The sequence below is a fragment of the Bos grunniens genome, chromosome 12 (genome assembly GCF_055505025.1).
Source record: "Bos grunniens cultivar Pamir isolate PY7600 chromosome 12, Bosgru_T2T1.0, whole genome shotgun sequence".
Lineage (NCBI taxonomy): Eukaryota > Metazoa > Chordata > Mammalia > Artiodactyla > Bovidae > Bos > Bos grunniens.
Window position 1 is genome coordinate 48878480 of NC_141176.1, and position 20579 is coordinate 48899058.

General features: G+C 39.9%; 1 protein-coding gene across 41 annotated transcripts in view; it reads right to left on the minus strand.

Annotated features, from left to right (window-relative positions):
• The window catches only part of KLF12 (KLF transcription factor 12), a 527876-nt gene that overhangs the window by 79218 nt on the left and 428079 nt on the right, over positions 1–20579 (minus strand). For 32 of the 41 annotated variants that reach the window (XR_015137627.1, XR_015137625.1, XR_015137624.1 and 29 more), the window contains one exon: positions 3810–3872. Coding sequence is in view for 37 of the 41 variants with exons in the window: in XM_086328563.1 (XP_086184689.1) it covers positions 3810–3872 (63 nt within the window). In the remaining 4 variants the exon portion in view is untranslated. Of the gene's footprint in view, positions 1–2011; positions 2647–2964; positions 3206–3809; positions 3873–20579 lie in introns of those variants that run through there. The other 9 variants (XM_086328594.1, XM_086328589.1, XM_086328592.1 and 6 more) reach the window with 4 other exon arrangements.

The following is a 20579-nucleotide window of genomic DNA, read 5'->3' on the forward strand; positions in this document are numbered from 1 at the left end:
GCACAAAACAGCCCCACGCAAATGTTTTGGGTACAGAGCATAACCATGACTACGCCATCATCAAACAACCATATACACCCAAGTCTTTGAAAACTTTTGGATTGGGGCCGGATAGAAGGAAAAATACATAAAGAGAAGAAAAAATAAAAAGCAAAAAATAAGGATTTTGGAATCCTCCCACTGAGACTGGCAAGTTTGGAGCCTTAAATCAACTTCAATGTTCATTTCAGAGATATTCCCCAACAAGCCCCGCCCTGTCCTGGTCCAACCTACACATTCACACCAAACACGTTTGTACATTTCAGACTCTAGAATAGCTCTGGGGATAAAAGCGCTGAAAGATGACTTGGAAACAGCCACTCTTTGTGAGTTTGGTATCAGAATACGATAGTTTCAAGCAAAAAGACCTGTGAAGAAGAAAAGTCTACCTATAGATTCAACCCTCTAAGAAGATTTACCCCGTTTCCCCTCATTTGCCCCACAAGCAGCAAACTATTTTTGCCCCTGTCATTATCATATGCAAGAAAAAAATAGCATTGCAAGAAAAAAATAGCAAATGCTCTTAGTTGTCGGACAAAGGAAGGCATGAAACAAGAGCTGTGACACATGACACAGTGAATGAAATTCATATGCTGAACCTCAAACACTTCATCAATCCTCAGATCAACAAATATTACTACAGTGGAATGGCAGAGAGGGGAGAGTCATTCTGATGGGCAGAGTTTATGTCTGGTCTGGATTGCTACCGCTGATTAATTGAATATTAAATGAGTTGTCCGATGACCTCATGTTTTTTATTAGGGTGCTAATATATCTTGCAAGAAGTTCTTACTGCCATTCCTTAATCCCTGAAAGTTAGCAGATACCTCTAACAGACATCTGTCACCAGACCCCTTTACATCCTCGTGCTTTCAGCTCCTTCCTGGTACGTACATTTTTTAGCTATATTTTCTTTCCATCCAGCAGGTCTGTTTGTCTTGAACAGACATTTTTTTCCACACATTTCTTCAGCTCCAGAGGAATTCCTGCCACAGGAATGAGGCCAGGGGATGGACACTGCCTCTCATATTAACATACACGTAGAAAAACACTACTTATAATGTTAAGCCATCTTTAGTCAATAATAAGCATTGGTTTGAGACCTCAACCACAGCCACTGACATTTACAATCTACCAATTGTCATGCATTCCCTAGGCATAACTTACAGGTTCAAGTTTTTTCATCTTTTACTGAGATTTAATTGTTTATATGATGAACAATATTTTTTAACTGATTGGAGCACTTGCTGACTTCACCCAACACCACTTATATATAGTACTTGTGGATATAACTCAAGCCAGAACCAAGTTAGTGTTGAATTTGGTATCTAATTCTGTAAATTATCCCGAAACTTCTGTTTTGGAAAGAGCAACTATCGCTTTCATATCCATGGCTAGCAAGAGTATTTAAAACTTTTAGATCTTCAGAGAGAATATTTCACAAAGAAATAGCAACAGTTCATCACTTAAGTAGATGTAGATGTTGTATGATTCATTGAGCTTCTTCCTAGCTTTCCTATATGATTTATTTCCATATAACAGTTTCATAATATTTACATAAGAAAAATTCAAGGTAGTTTTTGCAACAGGATTTGTAACTAAACTCACAACCAAATAAGTTAGAAATGTCTCCAGGTCTTTGTACCTGTGTTTCAATCAATAAATAAAGCACTTTGTCAGGACTCTGTTTTTTCTATTAATTTTGAGCCTTTACTCGAAAACCTTCTTGGCAATCAGTTTTCTGATAATCCTTTTCCGTCTTTATATTTTTTCCCCTTCCATACTGTCCATTCCCAAACTAGTCTTAAATAAAGTTGATAATTATTCTCCTCTGGATGTTGTACTATGAACGTATATCTTAGAGCATTATCCACATTTTATTATGTTATTTGTATTATATAATATTGTACATTATATATATGTGACATCACACTCACACACACTCACACACACACACCCTTCAAGACAGTAAGCCCCATAAAGACAGAAACCATGTTTTATTTATCTTTCTAACCTAGTGCTTGGGAGTATAAATAAATGTTGTTGAATAAATACAAGTTGAATTTTCTCAAGGCTAGTATTAAAGATCCTTTTTGTTTTTCATGGATTACTTCTCTGCAGATAAAACTGGTTTAAACTTACTAACCAAATTATGTGCTATGAATTATGTAAGAACAAGTTATTGTTACTCTAATACTCCAGGAAAAGCAAAGAAAAGAAAATGTGTTATGGACTCAGTGGTGCACATTTAGCCACTGAAATGTAAGCTGCAGAAACTGGGCCTCTCTCCTGACAACATGGCACTCTACCCATTAGCTTACGTCACTCACTTTGAGTGTCTCACAATCTCTATCTGTAGTGAAGTTTCTTCAGTATGATGTGCTTTGGACTAAAAAGTAAGAGCAATTCCATGCAGTCAACAAAGAACCTGGTTTATCCCGTTCCTTTTATGTAATGGCCATCAGCGTTATTATCCTCTCAGCTTTCCAGGTTTGACAGGGAACAATACGCTTTAGTGATTGTGAAAAATAGTGATTGTGAGGGATGCCCCAGCTTTTACACAGTGTGTAAGCAAATGGCTGCTTCCTCTGTATTCCATTTCCCACTCTGTGAAAAACCAAAGCATAATATTTAACAACAAGATCAAGCTATTGTGAGGGTTAATTAGATTTAATGGGGGAAGGGAGGGGAGCTGATTAGGCACTATTCAAATTCAAAGAATCATTATTTTGTGTCTAAAAATAATCCTCATTTAGGAGTAAAATTAATTTGGAAGCTCAATCTTTGGTAATCATCTTCCCATACTTAAAAAAAAGCCATGGTTTTTAATCAAAATCCCACTCTAACCACAATTCAATCAAGTAAAAAATGGAGACCTGTGAATTTCCATTCACCTTTGTAGTAAGACAGTACACGATTCAATTCTTTTTCTTTTTTTTTCCCTCCCTCCCTTCCTTCCTTCACTTCTTCTTTTTTTGAAGATATACTATGTGGGGAAAGGTTAATTTTGGAGAATGAAGTAATGTAAACAAATATGGATTTTATTAATAAAAATATATTGAGTTTTGTTTGTTTTATATGAAATATTTGTGAAACAGTTTAAGTTTCCTCTTTAAAGAATCAGTAGTCAGGACTTCTTTGGCGATCCAGTGGTTAACACTCTGCGCTTTCACCAGAGGGGACAAAGGCCCACATGGCCAAAAAAAAAAAAAAAAATTAGGAATCAATATTCTGTGGTTAAAATAACTTTTCAGGTTATTTCTGGTAAGTTTCATCTCTATTTTTGTTCAAGTGAAAGATCTTCATATTCCCCAAATTAAAAAACAGATGCCTGGATATTTAAGGCTAAGGCTAGAAAAAGGGCATCTAAATAGTAATCATCAAATTTAATGTAACAGATTAATTTATTATGAAAATTTTCATGAGAAATAGAAGTTGGTACCTGAGAAAAATCTGAGTTGTCTAAATCTTACTAAAAAACACAGTGTCTTCAAAAAATGGGACACATTCTTTAAAAATGTAGCAGTTGATAATCCTGGGAAATATGCCTTATCTATTTGGAAAAAAATGTTGCACTCAGTATTTGGTGAACGAAGACTTTTGGCTGGAAAGGAACTCTATTCATGTTTGTTTAGAATTTTCCAAAGGAAAGGGAAATAATGTAGCTCAGGCAGTAGAAATACATTCTCTACAGAGAACCAGGAATAATTGACACAGTCCTATTAAAAATTCCCATAGAACAATTCTCATCACTTTGACTGTATACTCACCAAGCAAACTTCTGATTATTCATTCGATTTCCTCGGACCCTTGATACTGGGGACGGATGTACCCTGTAGTAGGTAGATGAGAATAATCCAGTCATTAAAAAAGCATTTTCCTGATTACAAGTGAACAAAAAGTGATCTGGCTTATAAATGATCTCTTTCAGATTAGCTTAATGTAGAATGGCCCACAACTAAGCACCTCTTAGTAAATGAATGCAGTTCAATTCCTATGCCTATAGACCTGCAGTCTCTTTCCTTTTACACCACTTTTAACATAACAAGCATTTGTCACAATGTTCCCTGTGAAGCTCCTGCAAAGCAGGACCAGTTTTAATAAGTTGATTCATTCATTCAGTCCAACAAAAAGTTACTGTTGCCAACCTAATCCCTGCCAGGTTTAGGAGTGCATAAAAATAACGTAAGGTCTAAGGCTGACCCTCAACAAGCCCTTTCTGCTACCTGTTCCCACAAGAAGGACACAAAGAGACAGTCTATAATTTTTTTTAATTAAAATTGAATTAAAAAAAATAATAATAAAAGTAAATAAATAAAAAAAATAAAATATTCAATAGAAAAAAAAAAAAGAGACAGTCTAAAAGTGCACATTCCCTCAGTCAACTTCTAGATTTAAAGCCCTAAAGTAACATAGCAAAGGAGATCGGCATACACCCTCCCCAAATATGTTACTTTGGCATAATGATTATTTTGATTGAAGGCAGCCACAAACACAAACACGGGAAGAGCTCTCTACCTTTCCTCTATAAGGAAATTTTAATTTGAAAAGGTCTTCCATTTAACAATCCCCATATCAGGAAAAGGAGTACAACATACAACTCATTCCTAGAAATGGTATTGAGATGAGCTGGCATAAACAACCCTTATTTACCATGAGTTTCCACCGCCGCCCCCCCATACACTTCCTTGCTACCTCCCTAAAATGCAGCCCCCTAGACGCCCTTGTCTTTTGACAAAGCAATACTCCACAATTTTTTTGCCTTTGTTAAAGTGGTACGTAAGTCCCAAATTCTAACCACCCCTTTGAATTACTCATCACTGAGTATTCCTGCAAACATGAATGCATGTTTTATGTGTAAATAAGCTGTTCTTGCCTCTAGCTAACCTACCTATTGTCAGTTTAATCTGCACACCTTCAGACACTAAACTTGAGAGGTCAGAGGAAAAGATTAACCCCCATCCCTTATACTACTGTGCTGTACTAAGTCATTTCAAGTCAGGTCTGACTCTTCGCAACCCAAAAGACTGCAGCCTGCCAGACTGCACTTTGCACTCAGAAGGTTTATTTCTTCCAACATTCCTCCTCTGTCCATGGAATTTTCCAGGTAAAAATACTGGAGTGGGGTGCTGGCCCCTTATAGTAACTTCATCCAAATGCCCCGGCACAGAATCTGTGGGAAGAAGGATGGGTGAGTAGTTATCTTTAGGTGAAAGGTCTTCTATATGTGATGCTCTCTAGCCAGGCTTTGAAGGAGGCCATGTCAATTCAAATCTTTAGCTAAATAATGGGGAAAAGACAGTAAAGACCATATTGTTGTACAAGCTCCTTGGGTTGGAGTCATCCACTGGAAATGCTTGAAATTTCTAGGTACTGCTGATGTCTTCCAAGCAGTAGTTAGCTACTGAACCTCCATGAACCTCCACCTCTTTGTGGGTCACCTACTGGCAGCACAATTTGCTCCACTTCCTGCTTTCTTCTCTCTTTACCAGGTACTTGTGAGATCTAGGCAGTGCTTAGGCTTGTGCTATCTTTACCCTTTAGATCTCAGTCATTACTCTTATTCACAAGACAAGAAAGTAAACCGGGATTTTAAATAGGTCTTAAACTCCAGTTAGAATCAAGAGCCCCAAGGTTCATTAGAATCCCCGTTCTCCACAGTGGCTCAGTAAGTGAGAATCATTTCAAAACAGACAAAACAGTTCTAGCCCCTCTGAAGAGTCAAATCCAGTCTTTCTGTAAATCCAGAGCCAGACTGCACTTTGCACTCAGAAGGCTTATTTCTTCCAACATCCCTTATTAACATTCTTTTCCTCACAGCCCTTCTCAATGGCTGCTGCAGCTGAGCTGCTCAGCGCAGATTTCCTGCTCCATGTGGGGGAGGGGATGTTAATTATGCAGAAAGATGGAGAGCGGCCAGACAGCCCCTCTGGTGAACTGTCTCATTCAAGTACGGACCACTTCCTGCTGTTGTGCAGCTACAAGGATCACCTGTTGGTCTTGGCATTCGGCCAACCTGGGGCCTAGCGGAAATGACAGACTCAGCTAGAAATGAAAGCCAGTTCATATTCCAGTACCCCAAATTGGGGACACAGTGAACAAACATGCAATAAAAATGCACAAGAGTTACACACAAGGTAACAAGGCTCTTTTTTCCCCTGCTCTCTTTTTTTCTTTCGGTCTGTCTGCTTGAAATACAATCATGAAAATGCAAGAGCTGTGAGCCAAAAAATGTCTGTCCAGTTAAAGTCCCCTGACCTAGGGGAAAATGAAGGAAATCCTCTTGAGCCTTGCCTACATTCCCCCTGGGGTGTCAGAATCCTACTGCCTGAATACAGTTTTAACAAGTAATAGCCCAAATACCGGAGAAGGCACTGGCAACCCACTCCAGTACTCTTGCCTGGAGAGACTCCCAGGGACGGGGGAGCCTGGTGGGCTGCCGTCTATGGGGTCGCACAGAGTCGGACACGACTGATGTGACTTAGCAGCAGCAGCCCAAATACACACACGTTCTTTAATTCACTCTGCATCCTTTAAATGTTTACTGCATATTGATTCCTCCTTAACCTTACTTTTAGTCATCATGATAATTCCACGAGGTGAAGTTTGATAGTATAGAAATATTCTCTCACTAATGCGTCTCATTGCATGTATCAGTGGGAAAAAAAATGGGTCTGTTTAACCTATAGCTGGGCTTCCCAGTTGAGGCAGTGGTAAAGAATCTGCTTGCCAATACGGGAGACACAGGGGACTGTGGTTTGATCCCTGGGTTGGGAAGATTCCCTGCAGTAGGAAATGGCAACCTGTTCCAGTATTCCTGCCTGGAGAATCCCATGGATAGAGAAGCCTGGTGGGCTACAGTCCATGGGGTTGCAAAGAGTCAGACATGACTGAGCAGCCGAGCACACACACGCAACTTACAGTACAATATTCTCTAGGTAACTGTATCTTTTAGCAAAACTCTATTGACCCACAGATCAACACTATAAGCAGTTAATTTTTATAACTGTTTAACCTCTTCAAATAATTCCTGATTTTGTGTGATCAAATCATTTTAAAGCTTTTTACATCAAAATGGTAAAATAAGAAAGGTTTTTTCCCTTCCCAAAGTGAGTAAACTGATAACTCGGAGCTTACTTTATTTGAGGAAAGTAGACCATAAATTTGCATTTCAGCTACTTGCCAAATTTCATTTCTTCAAAGAAATACGCTGTATTTCTGTGTGCTCTGTCTTTAAGTGGTGACACTTCTTACCATCGCCTACCTTCTTTCCACATATAGCAGCCAGGCAGGTAGCAAAGTCAAAATCCCAGTAGGAGAAACCACCGTCTAATCTGCATGTCATGCATTATTCATGACCTCCTGATTCCTGCACCTGCATCTAGGCAGGAAGCTTGCAGGGCATGTTCATTACTCTTCTCTTAGCCTCACACAGGCTCCATTACTGCTAAGCCACTTTGTTCTCTAAGTGAGGGTTTCAGGCCTTAGTACTAACCACTGGATAGGGAAAGAAAAAAAAAAAAATCACCAGGCTGCAGGAAAGGGCAAGGTTCGTTGTTGTATAACATGCATTTAATCCTACAACGTGCTCTTCTAAGACTGACAGTTTATGTCAGATGGAAATGCTCCTATTTGGTGATTTACATTACACAAAAAAGGAAGCTATAACATTAAGGCCATGTACACCAACTGTTGTATTTATATACACTTACTCATCTGAGGCAGACAGCATGTTTATAATTTTACCCAACACAAGGCTTAATTTAGCTTTCTTGCTAAGCATGTGAGAACTTCTTAGATACCTTCTTACACAAATCCGTCTTCCTTCTTTGGGTATAAGCACTGAAAGACCTGACCCTCAAAGCTTGTATTGTAATGACTAACATTTATAGTTAATCAAGACAATGTGATCGCTCCTGTTTTTCAATATTTTGCTGAACCTACCTGAATGGCTGGTGGCTGGCAGCAGGGTGTGAAACCCTGATCCCCAAGGCAGAAAAGCTGTGACAACTTAAATCCACTCTTAAGGCCCCCAGTGGAATTGAAATGAAGTGCTAGAGACAGCAAACTATGTAAGTGCCTGGGATTGAATTCCAACTCCACCATTCACCAAAGGCGTTATCTTAGGGTAAGGTACTTAACCTGTCTGCCTTTCTGTCTTCTCATCTGCACCAGTGGAGGCAGTAATACTGGCCACCTTCTAGCTTTGTGAGATTTAAGTTGTTAATAATGTTAAAGTGTTCAGAACAGTGCTAACTACCCAGGAAGCAGTCCATACATGTTAGCTATTATCACTAGTAGTGCTGAGACTGAATTGGAAAAGATATGAAGATAAAACTGGAATATCCAGTTAATTCCACAGGACTGAGTTAAATGTGCTCTACAAGCCCACAGTCTTGATTACAACGTTTATACCACTTCCCTCAAGGCAAGGAAATAAAGAGAAATAAACACCTATAGAGTAACATGAACCAAATATTGTGGTTTCTAAGGTACGGCTTCCTCTTTGGTATCTTATTTTGTCTGTTCTTTATGGACAGTAGCCCACTAGGCTCCTCTGTCCATGGGATTCTCCAGGCAAGAATACTGAAGTGGGTTGCCATGCCCTCCTCCAGGGGATCTTCCTGACTCAGGGATCAAACCCATATCTCTCTCACATCTCCTACACTGGCAGGCGGGTTCTTTACCACTAACTGGGAAGTCCTATTAGAAGACAAATCTTCTGTAGTTTTAAGTCAGTAGTCATAGCATACAAAGTCACTCTCACTTACTAAGCCCTTACGAGGTGCAGACCATGCTAAGTATTTACTTTAGTCACATTATCTTACTTTCTCCTCATCATTAATATCCACATTTCACCTTTGAGAAAATAAAAAGGTTTAGAAGAGTTAGTAACTTGCCAGAGTTGCAGGGGAAAAAAAACAAAATCAGATCTTGGACACAGGTGTGAATGACCTGTCTTCCTCCAGATTATCATTCAATTCTTGTGAGTGCACAGATATTCCCTCCCCTCTACCCCCGAGGCTGCAATAAAGTGAATTAGCACCAGGGGCCTTAATGAACCTCAGCATTTATTTAAGCCCAACTGAACATTCTACAGTATAAGTTGATGGTCTTCCTGGCACCGAGCTAAATATTAAGCTTTCAGGGACTCATCAGAAATAGCATCACAGTCATATACTTTGTTCTCCCTTTAACTCTTTGTGAAAATTTCTTATTAGTGTTGCCATTTAAATATATAATGAACAACACATGAGTTCAGCTGATCTTACTCACAGCATCAACTGTCTCGCTATTCACACTGTCTGCACTGTTCCCTGAACCCAGGGTAGGCAATTTGTGAGCTAAGAGGCTGGAAGCAGACACGAGCAGCCATAACGAACTGAAGATACATCTATTCTCTCCTGGCTGACGCAGTAGCCATAACACAACCATAACGGAGCCATAATATAGCTTCATATAACATAACCATGATGTTGCTTCAGTGGAGCCCCTATGCAGCAGCAGCCACGGCTTTCATGATGAAGCTTATACCAGCACACCGCACAAAACAGTCCGTGACCAAGCGAGTATCTCGTGATGTGCATGCACAGTGGTGTAAGTGATCTCAGCTGTTACACAACCCTGCAAAGTCACTGTCTACAGAACATGGGGTGAGAGAGCTTGACTGGCGCCTTCTTGATCACATCCCCACAATGTGTCAGCTGGAGATGGTAAAAGGAATCCACTTCCTCACTTCCCATTGTCCTGAGAATCCAATCCCATTCAGCTTGTGACCACAGGTGTCTGATGAAACCATCTTTGTTATGGTCATCAATGGCCTCCATGTTTTCAGATCTAATGGGTCATCTCAGTTCTTGTCTTCTCAAACTCTCCATAGTGACTCACCTAACTGATTACTCCATCCTTGACCCTACTCAGCATCAGTGACATTTTTCCAGTCTTCTTCCTCCTCTTCTTTTTTTTTCCCTTTGCCTGAGCCTCTTCCTCCCATTCTTCTGAACTCTAAATGTCAGCATTGTCTGGGGATCATTTTCTCATGATTTTTCTACACACTGTTTCAACTCACTCCCTAGATGAAGGAGTCTCCAAAATAGCCCCCTCATACCCTTAATCATCTCATCCATCTTTAGGCCGTAGTTACCATCCATACAACAGTATCTCCAGGATTTCGATCTCTAGTACTGTCCCCAAAGCAGTGCCAGGCAGGATTTTGCATCCCAACCAACTTCACCCTTTAAAAAAATATATTCCTTTCCATATCTTCCCAGGCTCGAAAACAGCAGCTTCATTAACCCAGTTGCAGTCCTGAAATAGTACTTGAGTCATTCATGCTCTCATGCCCTATATGTTAGAGAGGCTACTTAATCCTGAGAAAAATCAGAAGAAATTATTTCAGAGACCCAAAAAATATTTATTGTGGGAACTGCTTATCTAGTAAGATTAGAGATTTTCATTACAAGATCCAGAGAAAGTGTTATAGACACATATTTTCTCTTCTTAAATTCACTTTTGTCCTTTTTTAAACTTTTAAATTTTATATTAGACTATAGATGATTAACAATGTTGCCACAGTTTCAGCTGCACAGCACTTTTCTCCTGTTACATAATTCAGAGCCTGTACTTTTTTCCATAAATTGATGCAATTATTTGAAAAAATACACACTTTAACAACTCAGTTTGCTACATCTGTGGAAGAAAAGATTAATTTAGAAATAACTCTACAATTATTTGTAAGTACAGAATTTTCCTATGTAGAATCACAGGAAAGATCATTTTAAAAGTAATTCTTGATATTCTGTTTATTTACACAAAGTTATAATGAATACAAGTTCTCATGATTGTTCAGGTTACTCTGGATGATTTCATCATAATATATTACACACACACACACACTACTTTTAACCAAATAAAAGCATGAGCATGACTCCAGTATTTAAAATACGTAGGCCCTTTCTGTTCTTAGTTTTCATCAAGTCAATGATAAGATGACCATTAGGAATGTCATATATTGTCTAAAAGTTCTTTTTCCCCTCGTTATACTTAACTCTCTCTCTATGCAGAGCTACTGATGTTATTTTTAGAAGTGAAAGTGAAAGTCGCTCAGTTGTGTCTGACTCTTTGTGACCCCACGGACTATACATTGACTAAAGATTCCATTTGTTTATATGTTTAATTTATGTTGTCTGTCTCTCCAAGTGGATGATGTGCTCTAAGAGGACAAGGGAGCTTTTCTCTTTTTACTCATTGTCATAACTCCTTTACCTGCCATGAAGTAGGTGTCCAATAAATAACTGCTGGAGTGTTAGCCCCATTTCCCTACTGGACCAGATCTATTAGGACAGATGCCTATGGCTGTGTGTGTGCTCAGTTGTGTCCAACTCTTTGCAACCCTATGGACTGTAGTCTCCTCTGACTACGGGATTTCCCAGGCAAGAATACTGGAGTGAGTTGCTATTTCCTCCTCCAGGGGATCTTCCCAACCCAGGGATCGAACCCATGTCTCCTGCACTGGCAGGAGGGTTATTTACCACTGAGACACCAAAGAAGCCCCATGGCAATGGCTATGTCTGCCTAAGTTGCCACTGCATGTGCAGAGCTTAGCGCAACGTATACTGCACACAGTAGGCATATAATAAAAACTTGTTAAGCAGTGAGATGTGGGAAAAGGATAAAATATTTTAGATTCAGACATTTTGCTGAACCCCTCCAGAGCACCTAGAGCTCCAATGTGCTCAGTCGCTCAGTCATGGCCAACTCTTTGTGACCCTGTGGACTATAACCCACCAGGCTCCTCTGTCCATGGAATGCTCCAGGCAAGAGTACTGGAGTGGGCTGTCATTTCCTTCTCCAAGAGTTTCAATAATTGATTAATATTAACTAAATTCAATACAGTTTCCTTAACAGCTACTATCTACTGAAGTGTTGTGAAGAGGGAATCTTTGCCCTCAGGCTGTTTGCACTCTAGTTGAAATAAATAGGTAGCAACTATCATAAATTAGTGTAGGAAAATTAAAAGGGATTTTAAGTTTTACCGGAGTGAAGAAGAGGTTAAAATTAATTCCAACTATAAAATAACAGAGAAGATTTTTGAGGAGAAGACCTTTAGGCTGGGCATGAAGGAAAAGCAAAAATTTCATCACTAGAAGTGGATGATTGCAGGGACTTCCCTGGTGGTCCTATGGTTAAGACTTTGCCTTCCAATGCAGGGGGAAGGGGTTCAATCCTTGGTCAGGGAGCTAAGATCCCATGTGCCTCATGGCCAGAAAATCAAAACACAAAACAGAAGCAATACTGTAGCAAATTCAATAAAGGCTTTAAAAATGGTCCACATTAAAAAAAAAAACAAAAAAAAACTTCAAAAAAAAAAAAAGTGAATGAGGACTTCCCTGGTGGTACAAAGGTTGACGATCCATGTGCCAATGCAGGGGACAGGGGTTCAATCTCTGCTTTGGGAAGATCCCACATGCAGCATGGCAACTAAGCCTATGTGCCACAACTACTGAGCCATGGCTCTAGAGTCCTTGAGCCACAACCACTGATCCGGCTGCGACTACCGAAGCCCTTGAACCTAGAGCCCGTGCTTGGCAGTTGGACAAGCCACTACAAGGACATGCCATGCACCTCAACTAGAGAGTAGCTCCCACTACCCGCAACTCCAGAAAAAACCTGAGTGCAGCAATGAAGATGCAGTGCAGCCAAAAATAAATACACGTGTGTGTGTGTATACACATATGTATATGTATACATGTATATATATACATGTGTATACATATATGTGTGTATATACATATATGTGTGTGTATACACATATATATGTACATATCAGTAGTTGTGGCATATATATGTATATGTATACGTATACGTATATACATATGTATATGTATATATATATATAAACGTATATATATATATATATATGTTTAAAGGGAGTGATGGTAGGAAGATACTCCAAGAAGAGGAGTATGAATTGAAGTTGTGAAGTGAATGAAAAGATATGTCTGGGGGAGAGAATTTCTTAGAAAAATTAGGGAGAGATGAGCTAGATTATTAAGACAGGTGTAGAACACAGATCAATAAATAAATGTCTGGATAAGGAATTAGTAATTGGGATAGTCAGTTGTAGAACAGTATCAATCTTTCCTCTACTGGGCAAAGCCTTGTATACATCACGTTTATGTTTAATTCAAGCAATATTTATTGCATACCTATTATTTACTCATGAATTCAAATATTACTTGAACATCTATTATGCCACTGTTCTAGGCTCTTACATACAGTGAGCTGTGCTATGATAGAGGCTGTCATTACACATCTATTAAGACAATATACATCTATTAAGCAATGATGAAACTAGACAGTGTATTAAAAAGCAGATACATCATTTTGCCAACAAAGGTCCATCTAGTCAAAGCTATGTTTTTTTTTTTTTTTCCCCGGGAGTCATGTATGAGACTGAGCACCGAAGAACTGACACTTTTAAATTGTGGTGTTGGAGAAGACTCTTGAGAGTTCCTTGAACAGCAAGGAGATCAAACCAGTCAATCCTGAAGGGAATCAACCTTGAATATTCATTGGAAGGACTGATGCTGAAGCTGAAGCTCCAATACTTTGGCCATCTCATGTGAAGTACCAACTCACTGGAAAACACCGTGATGCTGGGAAAGATAGAGGGCAGGAGGAGAAGTGGGTGACAGAGTCTGATAAGACAGCTGGATGGCATCACTGACTCAATGGACATGAGTTTGAGCAAACTCAGGGGATGGTGAAGGACAGGAAAGCGTGGCATGCTGCGGTTCACGGGGTTGCAAAGAGTCGGACATAACTGGCCAACTGAACACCACCACCACCACCACTAAGACATGATTCCTGATGTCAGGAAGCCTACAGCAGGTCACGAGTTTAGACAAATGATTGGCCACCAGGATGCAGTGTGGTAACTGCCCATGGGAGCAGAGAGCAAGGGCACTGGAATTAAGCTTTGGAGCAGACACAGATGTTTTCCTTGGATTATATATAAGGTACATTTTAAAGGAGAAGTTTCTCAGCTATGGAAGAGGAAAGGGGCATCTAAAGATATGAAGAGGCTCGGAAGGGTGCAGTTACAGTTACAGCAAAACTACAAATTGTGCAGGGAGTCGAGGGTTGGCAGGCCTGGAGGGCAAGAAATTATCTAATAACAGGGATCCGTGGAGATTCCCCGTGTATGGATAGAAAGCTGAACTTTCATGATCTAGGCTCATGGGATCTCACGACCAAGATTAAGAGGCTTAGTCATCTCTACCCTTTCTTGCATGTCAAAAAAAAAAAAAACAAACAAACCCAAATAATCTGTTTTTCCTTCAGTACTACCTTGGGCAGCAAATGGAACCAACACCAATAGTGTAAACCACACTACAGCTGAGTAACCATCCTGGACTGAATCTGTTTTCCCAAATGCAGCCCGTCTGCTCCATCCTGTCCACTTGGCATTCTCACAGCCACCAACCTGTTGTAACCCACTCTTCTCTCCTGCCATCACTACTCTCTAAACCACCTCCTCCTCAAGCCATGTTTTTGCACTAGCGCCATGGTGATATTTTGTAAAGGCAAACCTGTTTTCTCCTGCTCCATTATCCCTTTAGAGGCTTTTCATTGGTCTTGAAACAGACCCAAATTTCAACATGGCGTAAATGCCTACAATTGGGTTCCTGCCTACCTCTCTGGCTTCACTTTCCAACAATATCCCCCAGACCACTGCTTTCTGTGATCCTGCCACCCTTGTCCCCTTTCGCAGTTTTGGTGCCTTTGGTCATGTTGCTCCTTTTCTATAGGATCCCGACAGGCCCTCTGCTTCTTCATCTACAACTCTGACTCCTTCTCAGCTCAGAGAGCTCATCACTTTCCATGACTCACCAACCTGCAGTATATCCACACTATAGACTCACCACTCTGCATCTGTCCTTCTCAGGCTTGTGTTTATACATGCACGCAATTACTCAATGAGAAGCAGAAATTATTTTCTCCTTAGCGCTCCACTATATGCCCTGTATCAGACCCTCCATCTGGTACAATTAAATGTTGCTCTACAAATAGAAGGAGATGATGAGAAGTAGTAGTAGTAGCTTTTTTATTTTCCATGAGTTTTGTTCTTTCAATAATCTGGAAAGATAAATAAGAAAATGAACATAATAATCTTACACATATTTAGATTAATCTGCATCTATTTTCATATTTAATATGCATTAGGCTCAGACGGTAAAGCGTCTTGCTTACAATGCGGGAGACCTGGGTTTGATCCCTGGGTCAGGAAGATCCTCTGGAGAAGGAAATGGCAACCCACTCTAGTACTCTTGCCTGGAAAATCCCAAGGACAGAAGAGCATGGTGGGCTACAGTCCACTGGGTCGCAAAGAGTCGGACACGACTGAGTGACTTCACTTCACTTCCCTAATATTTATATATGAAGGTGAAGATGCTGGAGAAGACTTTTGAGAATCCCTTGGATAGCAAGGAGATCAAACCAGTCAATCGTAAAGGAAATCAATCCTGAATATTCATTGGAAGGACTGATCCTAAAGCTGAAGCTCCAATACTTTGGCCACATAATGTGAAGAGCCAATTCATTGGAAAAGACCCTGATGCTGGGAAAGATTGAGGGTGAGAAGAGAAGAGGCAACAGAGGATTGAGGTGGTTGGAAGGCATCACTGACTCAATGGACATGAGTTTGAGCCAACTCCGGGAGATAGTGAAGGGCAGGGAAACATGGTGTGCTGAAGTCCATGGGATTCCAAAGAGTTGGATGCAATTTAGCGACTGAACATCAATAGCCTTTCAGAGTCCTGGACAGGCACATATACTGTTCTGTGGCAAATAGCTCCAGCCTTTTCTATGAATCACCTGTGCCAATAGGGTCAGAGATGGTGTGAGACACATGTGGGTTCCTGTCTGTATACTTAATATATATGATAGGGGCTTTCCAAGTGGTGCTAGTGGTAAAGAACCTACCTGTCAATGCAGGAGACATAAAAGATGTGGTTTCAATCCCTGAGTCAAGAAGATTCTCCTGGAGGAGGAAATGGCAACCCACCCCAGTATTCTTGCATGGAGAATCGCCAAGGACAGAGGAGCTTGGAAGGTTACAATCCATAGGGTCGAAAAGAGTCAGACATGACTGAAGTGACTTAGCAGGCATGCATATACATGACCAAAAGCAAAGCAGAAGAGACAGTGAAAGAAAATAAATGTGCTCTGGGTCTTGTCTCCTTTGGCCCCACATGAGATGGGCTCTGTGGACCCTATGTGAGCCTGTGCCCAGCACAGTGTGAGCCCAAGACCCATCCAGGGCCAAGAAGCCAAAGCAGATGTTTCTATCACTTCCTCATCGCTGGAGAAATTCGCAGAAAATCACTGGACCTTGTGGAGAGACTTCTGAATTTCAAATGAAGCCCACAGTTCAGTTAATATTGTTGAACCAATAATAATTTTTTTGGTTTGGACCACTGCACTACGGTTTAAGTAAGACAGAAACCATAGAGAAGTTGAATGGATTCTCTACAGTATTTTTGCAACTTTTAGATATTAAATTTTTAAAAAATTAAAATTATCTTAAAATAAGCCATTTCTAAAATGCTATTCCTTTACTGGGATAAGAATAGAAGCAATACAAGTCTTCTAAGAACTCCTTTTTCCCTGTTTCATTTCATGCTTTTCACCAGTTTGTTATTATCTATAGCAGTCGCTTTATTTTATGAATTTATATAGAGTATATATCTCTGTGTGTACACTCTCACATGGTTTTTTGGGGGTAATTAAACTCATCAATCAACAATTCTACTGCTTTCACCATCACAGTTTTCATGCACTGGGTAGAGAATTACTAGTAACAGCTAGGTTGAAAAGCAGTAGAAAGAAAGGAGTAGAAGAAAACAAAATGAAGTCATTTTTAAAAGGTTAATAAAAATACAGCTGTGATGAGACTGGGGGAGGAAATTTAGGCCATGGCTACAGATCAACAACCTATACTGTAGCACTGACACTCATCCAGATAATAGAGATTCCACATTGCGGCTCCGACCTGAGCTACCCTGATAATTGGTTCAATTTTTCACTTCATTTTCCATGTTTATAAGTCTGACATATTATTTTTCAGCACTCAGTGTACGGTGCGTTAAGGTCCCCATCTTTTTAATACGTGAACTGAAATGCTTTGACTCAGGCATCGGTGTGGATGGCGCTAGAGGAATTTCATGAATTGACAGGCATTCTGATTGGTAGTTATTCTATTAGTCACACTGCCGATGCCTTTTATTTGGTGTGCTCTGTCAAGAAAGAGGAGTAAGTAGTTGAAGAATTACTTCAAACGCTTTTACTGCCTCTGGCTGCGTTAATTCTTAGATGCCTCATTTAGGCTGAAAAAAAGAGGCAAAGTTAAAGTATGTAATGTGGGCATTTTGTCATCCCAAATTGGATCTATTACAACTCGGCACTCTCTCAAGAAGGTGTTATAGCTCACTAGGCTGAACTGTTTTTCCTTTGAGTAAGACAAAATTTTACATCGTTTGGTTCAAGGGCATAATGAAAATGGCATCAAGTAGACCCTAAAGATGATAAGCCATCACGAGGAGAAAATGTAGCTTTACATTTCACTTACAATAAAATTTCAAATGCTAGAAAAACTTCAACTTGGTAATTAAATATAACTGCTATCTCTATTGTAATAATGCGTTTAAAAGAAATGGATTTATGGATTTGTATGTGTGTGTATAAAGCCCGATTTGCTTTTCTTTAAATAGACACTAAATACATCAAAAGGAATGGTACCCAAGAGATGGACTCAGCATTGAATTGGAGAGCAGGCTGATCGGCAGACAGCTGCAGAGGCCATTCTTTCACTGCCGAAGCTGACGGCCAACAAACTTGGAGGACTTTAAGGGAAAGGAACCAGGAAATGACTTACTGGCTTATCCAGAGACACTTTTATTTTAGAACGTGGCACTGGAGCCCAAGAGGTGCCAAACACATCCATCAGTACCCACAACGTGAAAGGTACTTGTGGAGACTGTCAAGAAATATATGAAGTATCACACACTCACTCACCAACAACACTGGACAGAGAGCAATGCACCCACCATATAAGCCCTGCCAAAATGAACCAGGCCTTCTACAGCTGAACACCATCATTTACACTAACTGCACTCACATTCACCATTACCTCCTCTCCCACCATCAGCCACTGGTATTGCTACTTTCTTTCCACTGCTTCATGTAGCACTGGCCCAGGAGACTACAGAGTTTTTCCACCTATGGGCTACTATTACATTAACAAAATAGGCAAGCTCAAGTGCAGCTAGTTTTGTTATTTTGGTGACTTCTGAATTTGATACTGTTGTTCCGGTTGTTTATGAAGTGCCAGACCATGACTGTGATTGAAAAACATAAAGAGGAAAGAACTGATTCAAGTGTATTAGGTGCTATGCACTTGCCAACCAATTTACGTGATAATACAGTAATCCAAGATATGGCCTCTGACCTTGAAAACAGACTATAGTGCAACTGGGTAAGTATCCAAGAACCTCAGAAATAATAGTATAAAATACAGAAGGACAGTTCTCCAAATAGGAGAGCTGTCGCAAGACAGGTGATGATGAAATAATGGAAATATTGATTACTTTAAGAGGGTAGAAGAGAGGAAATACTACTTCAAGGAAAGGACATGGGATGGTGCTGGGTTGCCCAGGCTATATATCTCCTGAGCAGCACGATGAAGCCCTCAGGCATGCAGGTGAGGATAAAAAAGGAGCAAGGAGAGAGAGGTGGGAAAGATGAGCAGGGCATGCAGTTACCTTGGTCAGAAGTAATTCATGCAATGGGATGCAGCTCAGAAGGTGCAATGTCTTTGATGACTGGTGATAGATGTTTGGGAATTCTCCTTAGAAAGTGCAAAGCTGATGGATGATTTCATTCCACAGGAGAAATGGTATCACATTAAGAATTTATCTGCCAGTGGTGTGCAGATGACTAACACTCAGACAATCTTGATGATACTGCATCAGTATGGATACAAAGGGAGAAAAAGTCAAATCCAAAGAGGTCCAGAGAGAATAGGGAGAAAGGAATTGATGGGATAAGAAGTATCTGCATGATCTGTTGACAGTGAATAAAGGAAGGTAAAGGGAAGACTCAAGATGACTAAAAGAACGGTAGAAAACATGGCTCTAATTTTAGGCAGCTGGAAGGCAGACTTGCAGGCATTGGACTTGATTTTCATAAACAGAGCAGAAAACTAGCTGAGAAAGTAGGTGAGATTTCTAAAGGAAAACTACCAATGCAGAGGAGTTAAGAGGCGCTGACTCTGAGATACTTTATGGTTGAGGGCGAGATGCAAAGGAACAATCAAGGAATTAGAAGGAGAAGCCAGTGAGATAAGAGGAAAACTAATATAAAAGAAGATCCTATGAGAAGTAAACAGAGCTACTTTGCCTAAAAGCAATGAGAGTGGGAACTGGAGAAGGCCCACTACATGGTCAATGGGGAACCGTCCTAAGAAAAGTTTCTTGGTAAAGTTATAGCAGTGATGAGTGTCAGGCTCTAGAGTGTTAAAAGCTTCAAAATGGGGATAACAATCTCTAGGTTCATCCACTTTGTGGTAAATGGCATTATTTCATTCTTTTTTTATGGCTGAGTAATATTCCATCATATAAATATGTCATATATATATATGACATCTTCTTTATCCATTCATCTGTTGATGGATATTTAGGGTGCTCCCATGTCCTGGCTATTGCAAATAGTGCTGTGGTGAATATTCGGGTGCATGTATCTTTTTGAATTATGATTTTTCTCTGGGTATATGCCCAGCAGTGGCATTTCTGGATCATATGTAGGCTCTATTCTGTTTTTTTAAGGAACCACTATACTGTTCTCCATAGTGGCTGTACCAATTTACATTGCCACTAACAGTAGAGCAGGGTTGCCTTTTCTCTACACCTTTTCCAGCATTTAATGTCTGTAGAATTTTTAAGGATGGCCATTCTGACCTATGTGAGGTGATACCTCATTGTAGCTTTGATTTGCATTTCTTTAATAATTAGTGGTGCTGAGCATCTTTTCATGTGCTTTTTGGCCATCTGTGTGTCTTCTTTAGAGACTTTTATTGATCGTTTTTTTTTTTTTTTATATTCAGCTATATGAACTCTGTATACTTTGGAGATTAATCCCTTGTCATTTGCTTCATTTGTAAATAATCTCTCCCATTCTGAGGGTTGTCTTTTTGTTTTGTTTATGGTTTCCTTTGCTGTTCAAAAGTTTTTAGTTTAATTAGGTCCAATCTGCGGCAACATGGACGGACTCAGAAACTGTCATAATGAGTAAAGTCAGTCAGGCAGAGAAAGGTGATTATCATATGGTATCTCTAATAAATGGAATCTAAAAAATGGAACACATGAATTTATTTAAAAAAAAGAAATAGAGTCACAGATGTAGAAAACAAACGTATGGTTACCAGGAGGAAGAGGGGAAGAATAAATTGGGAGATTGGGATTGACATATACACACTGCTG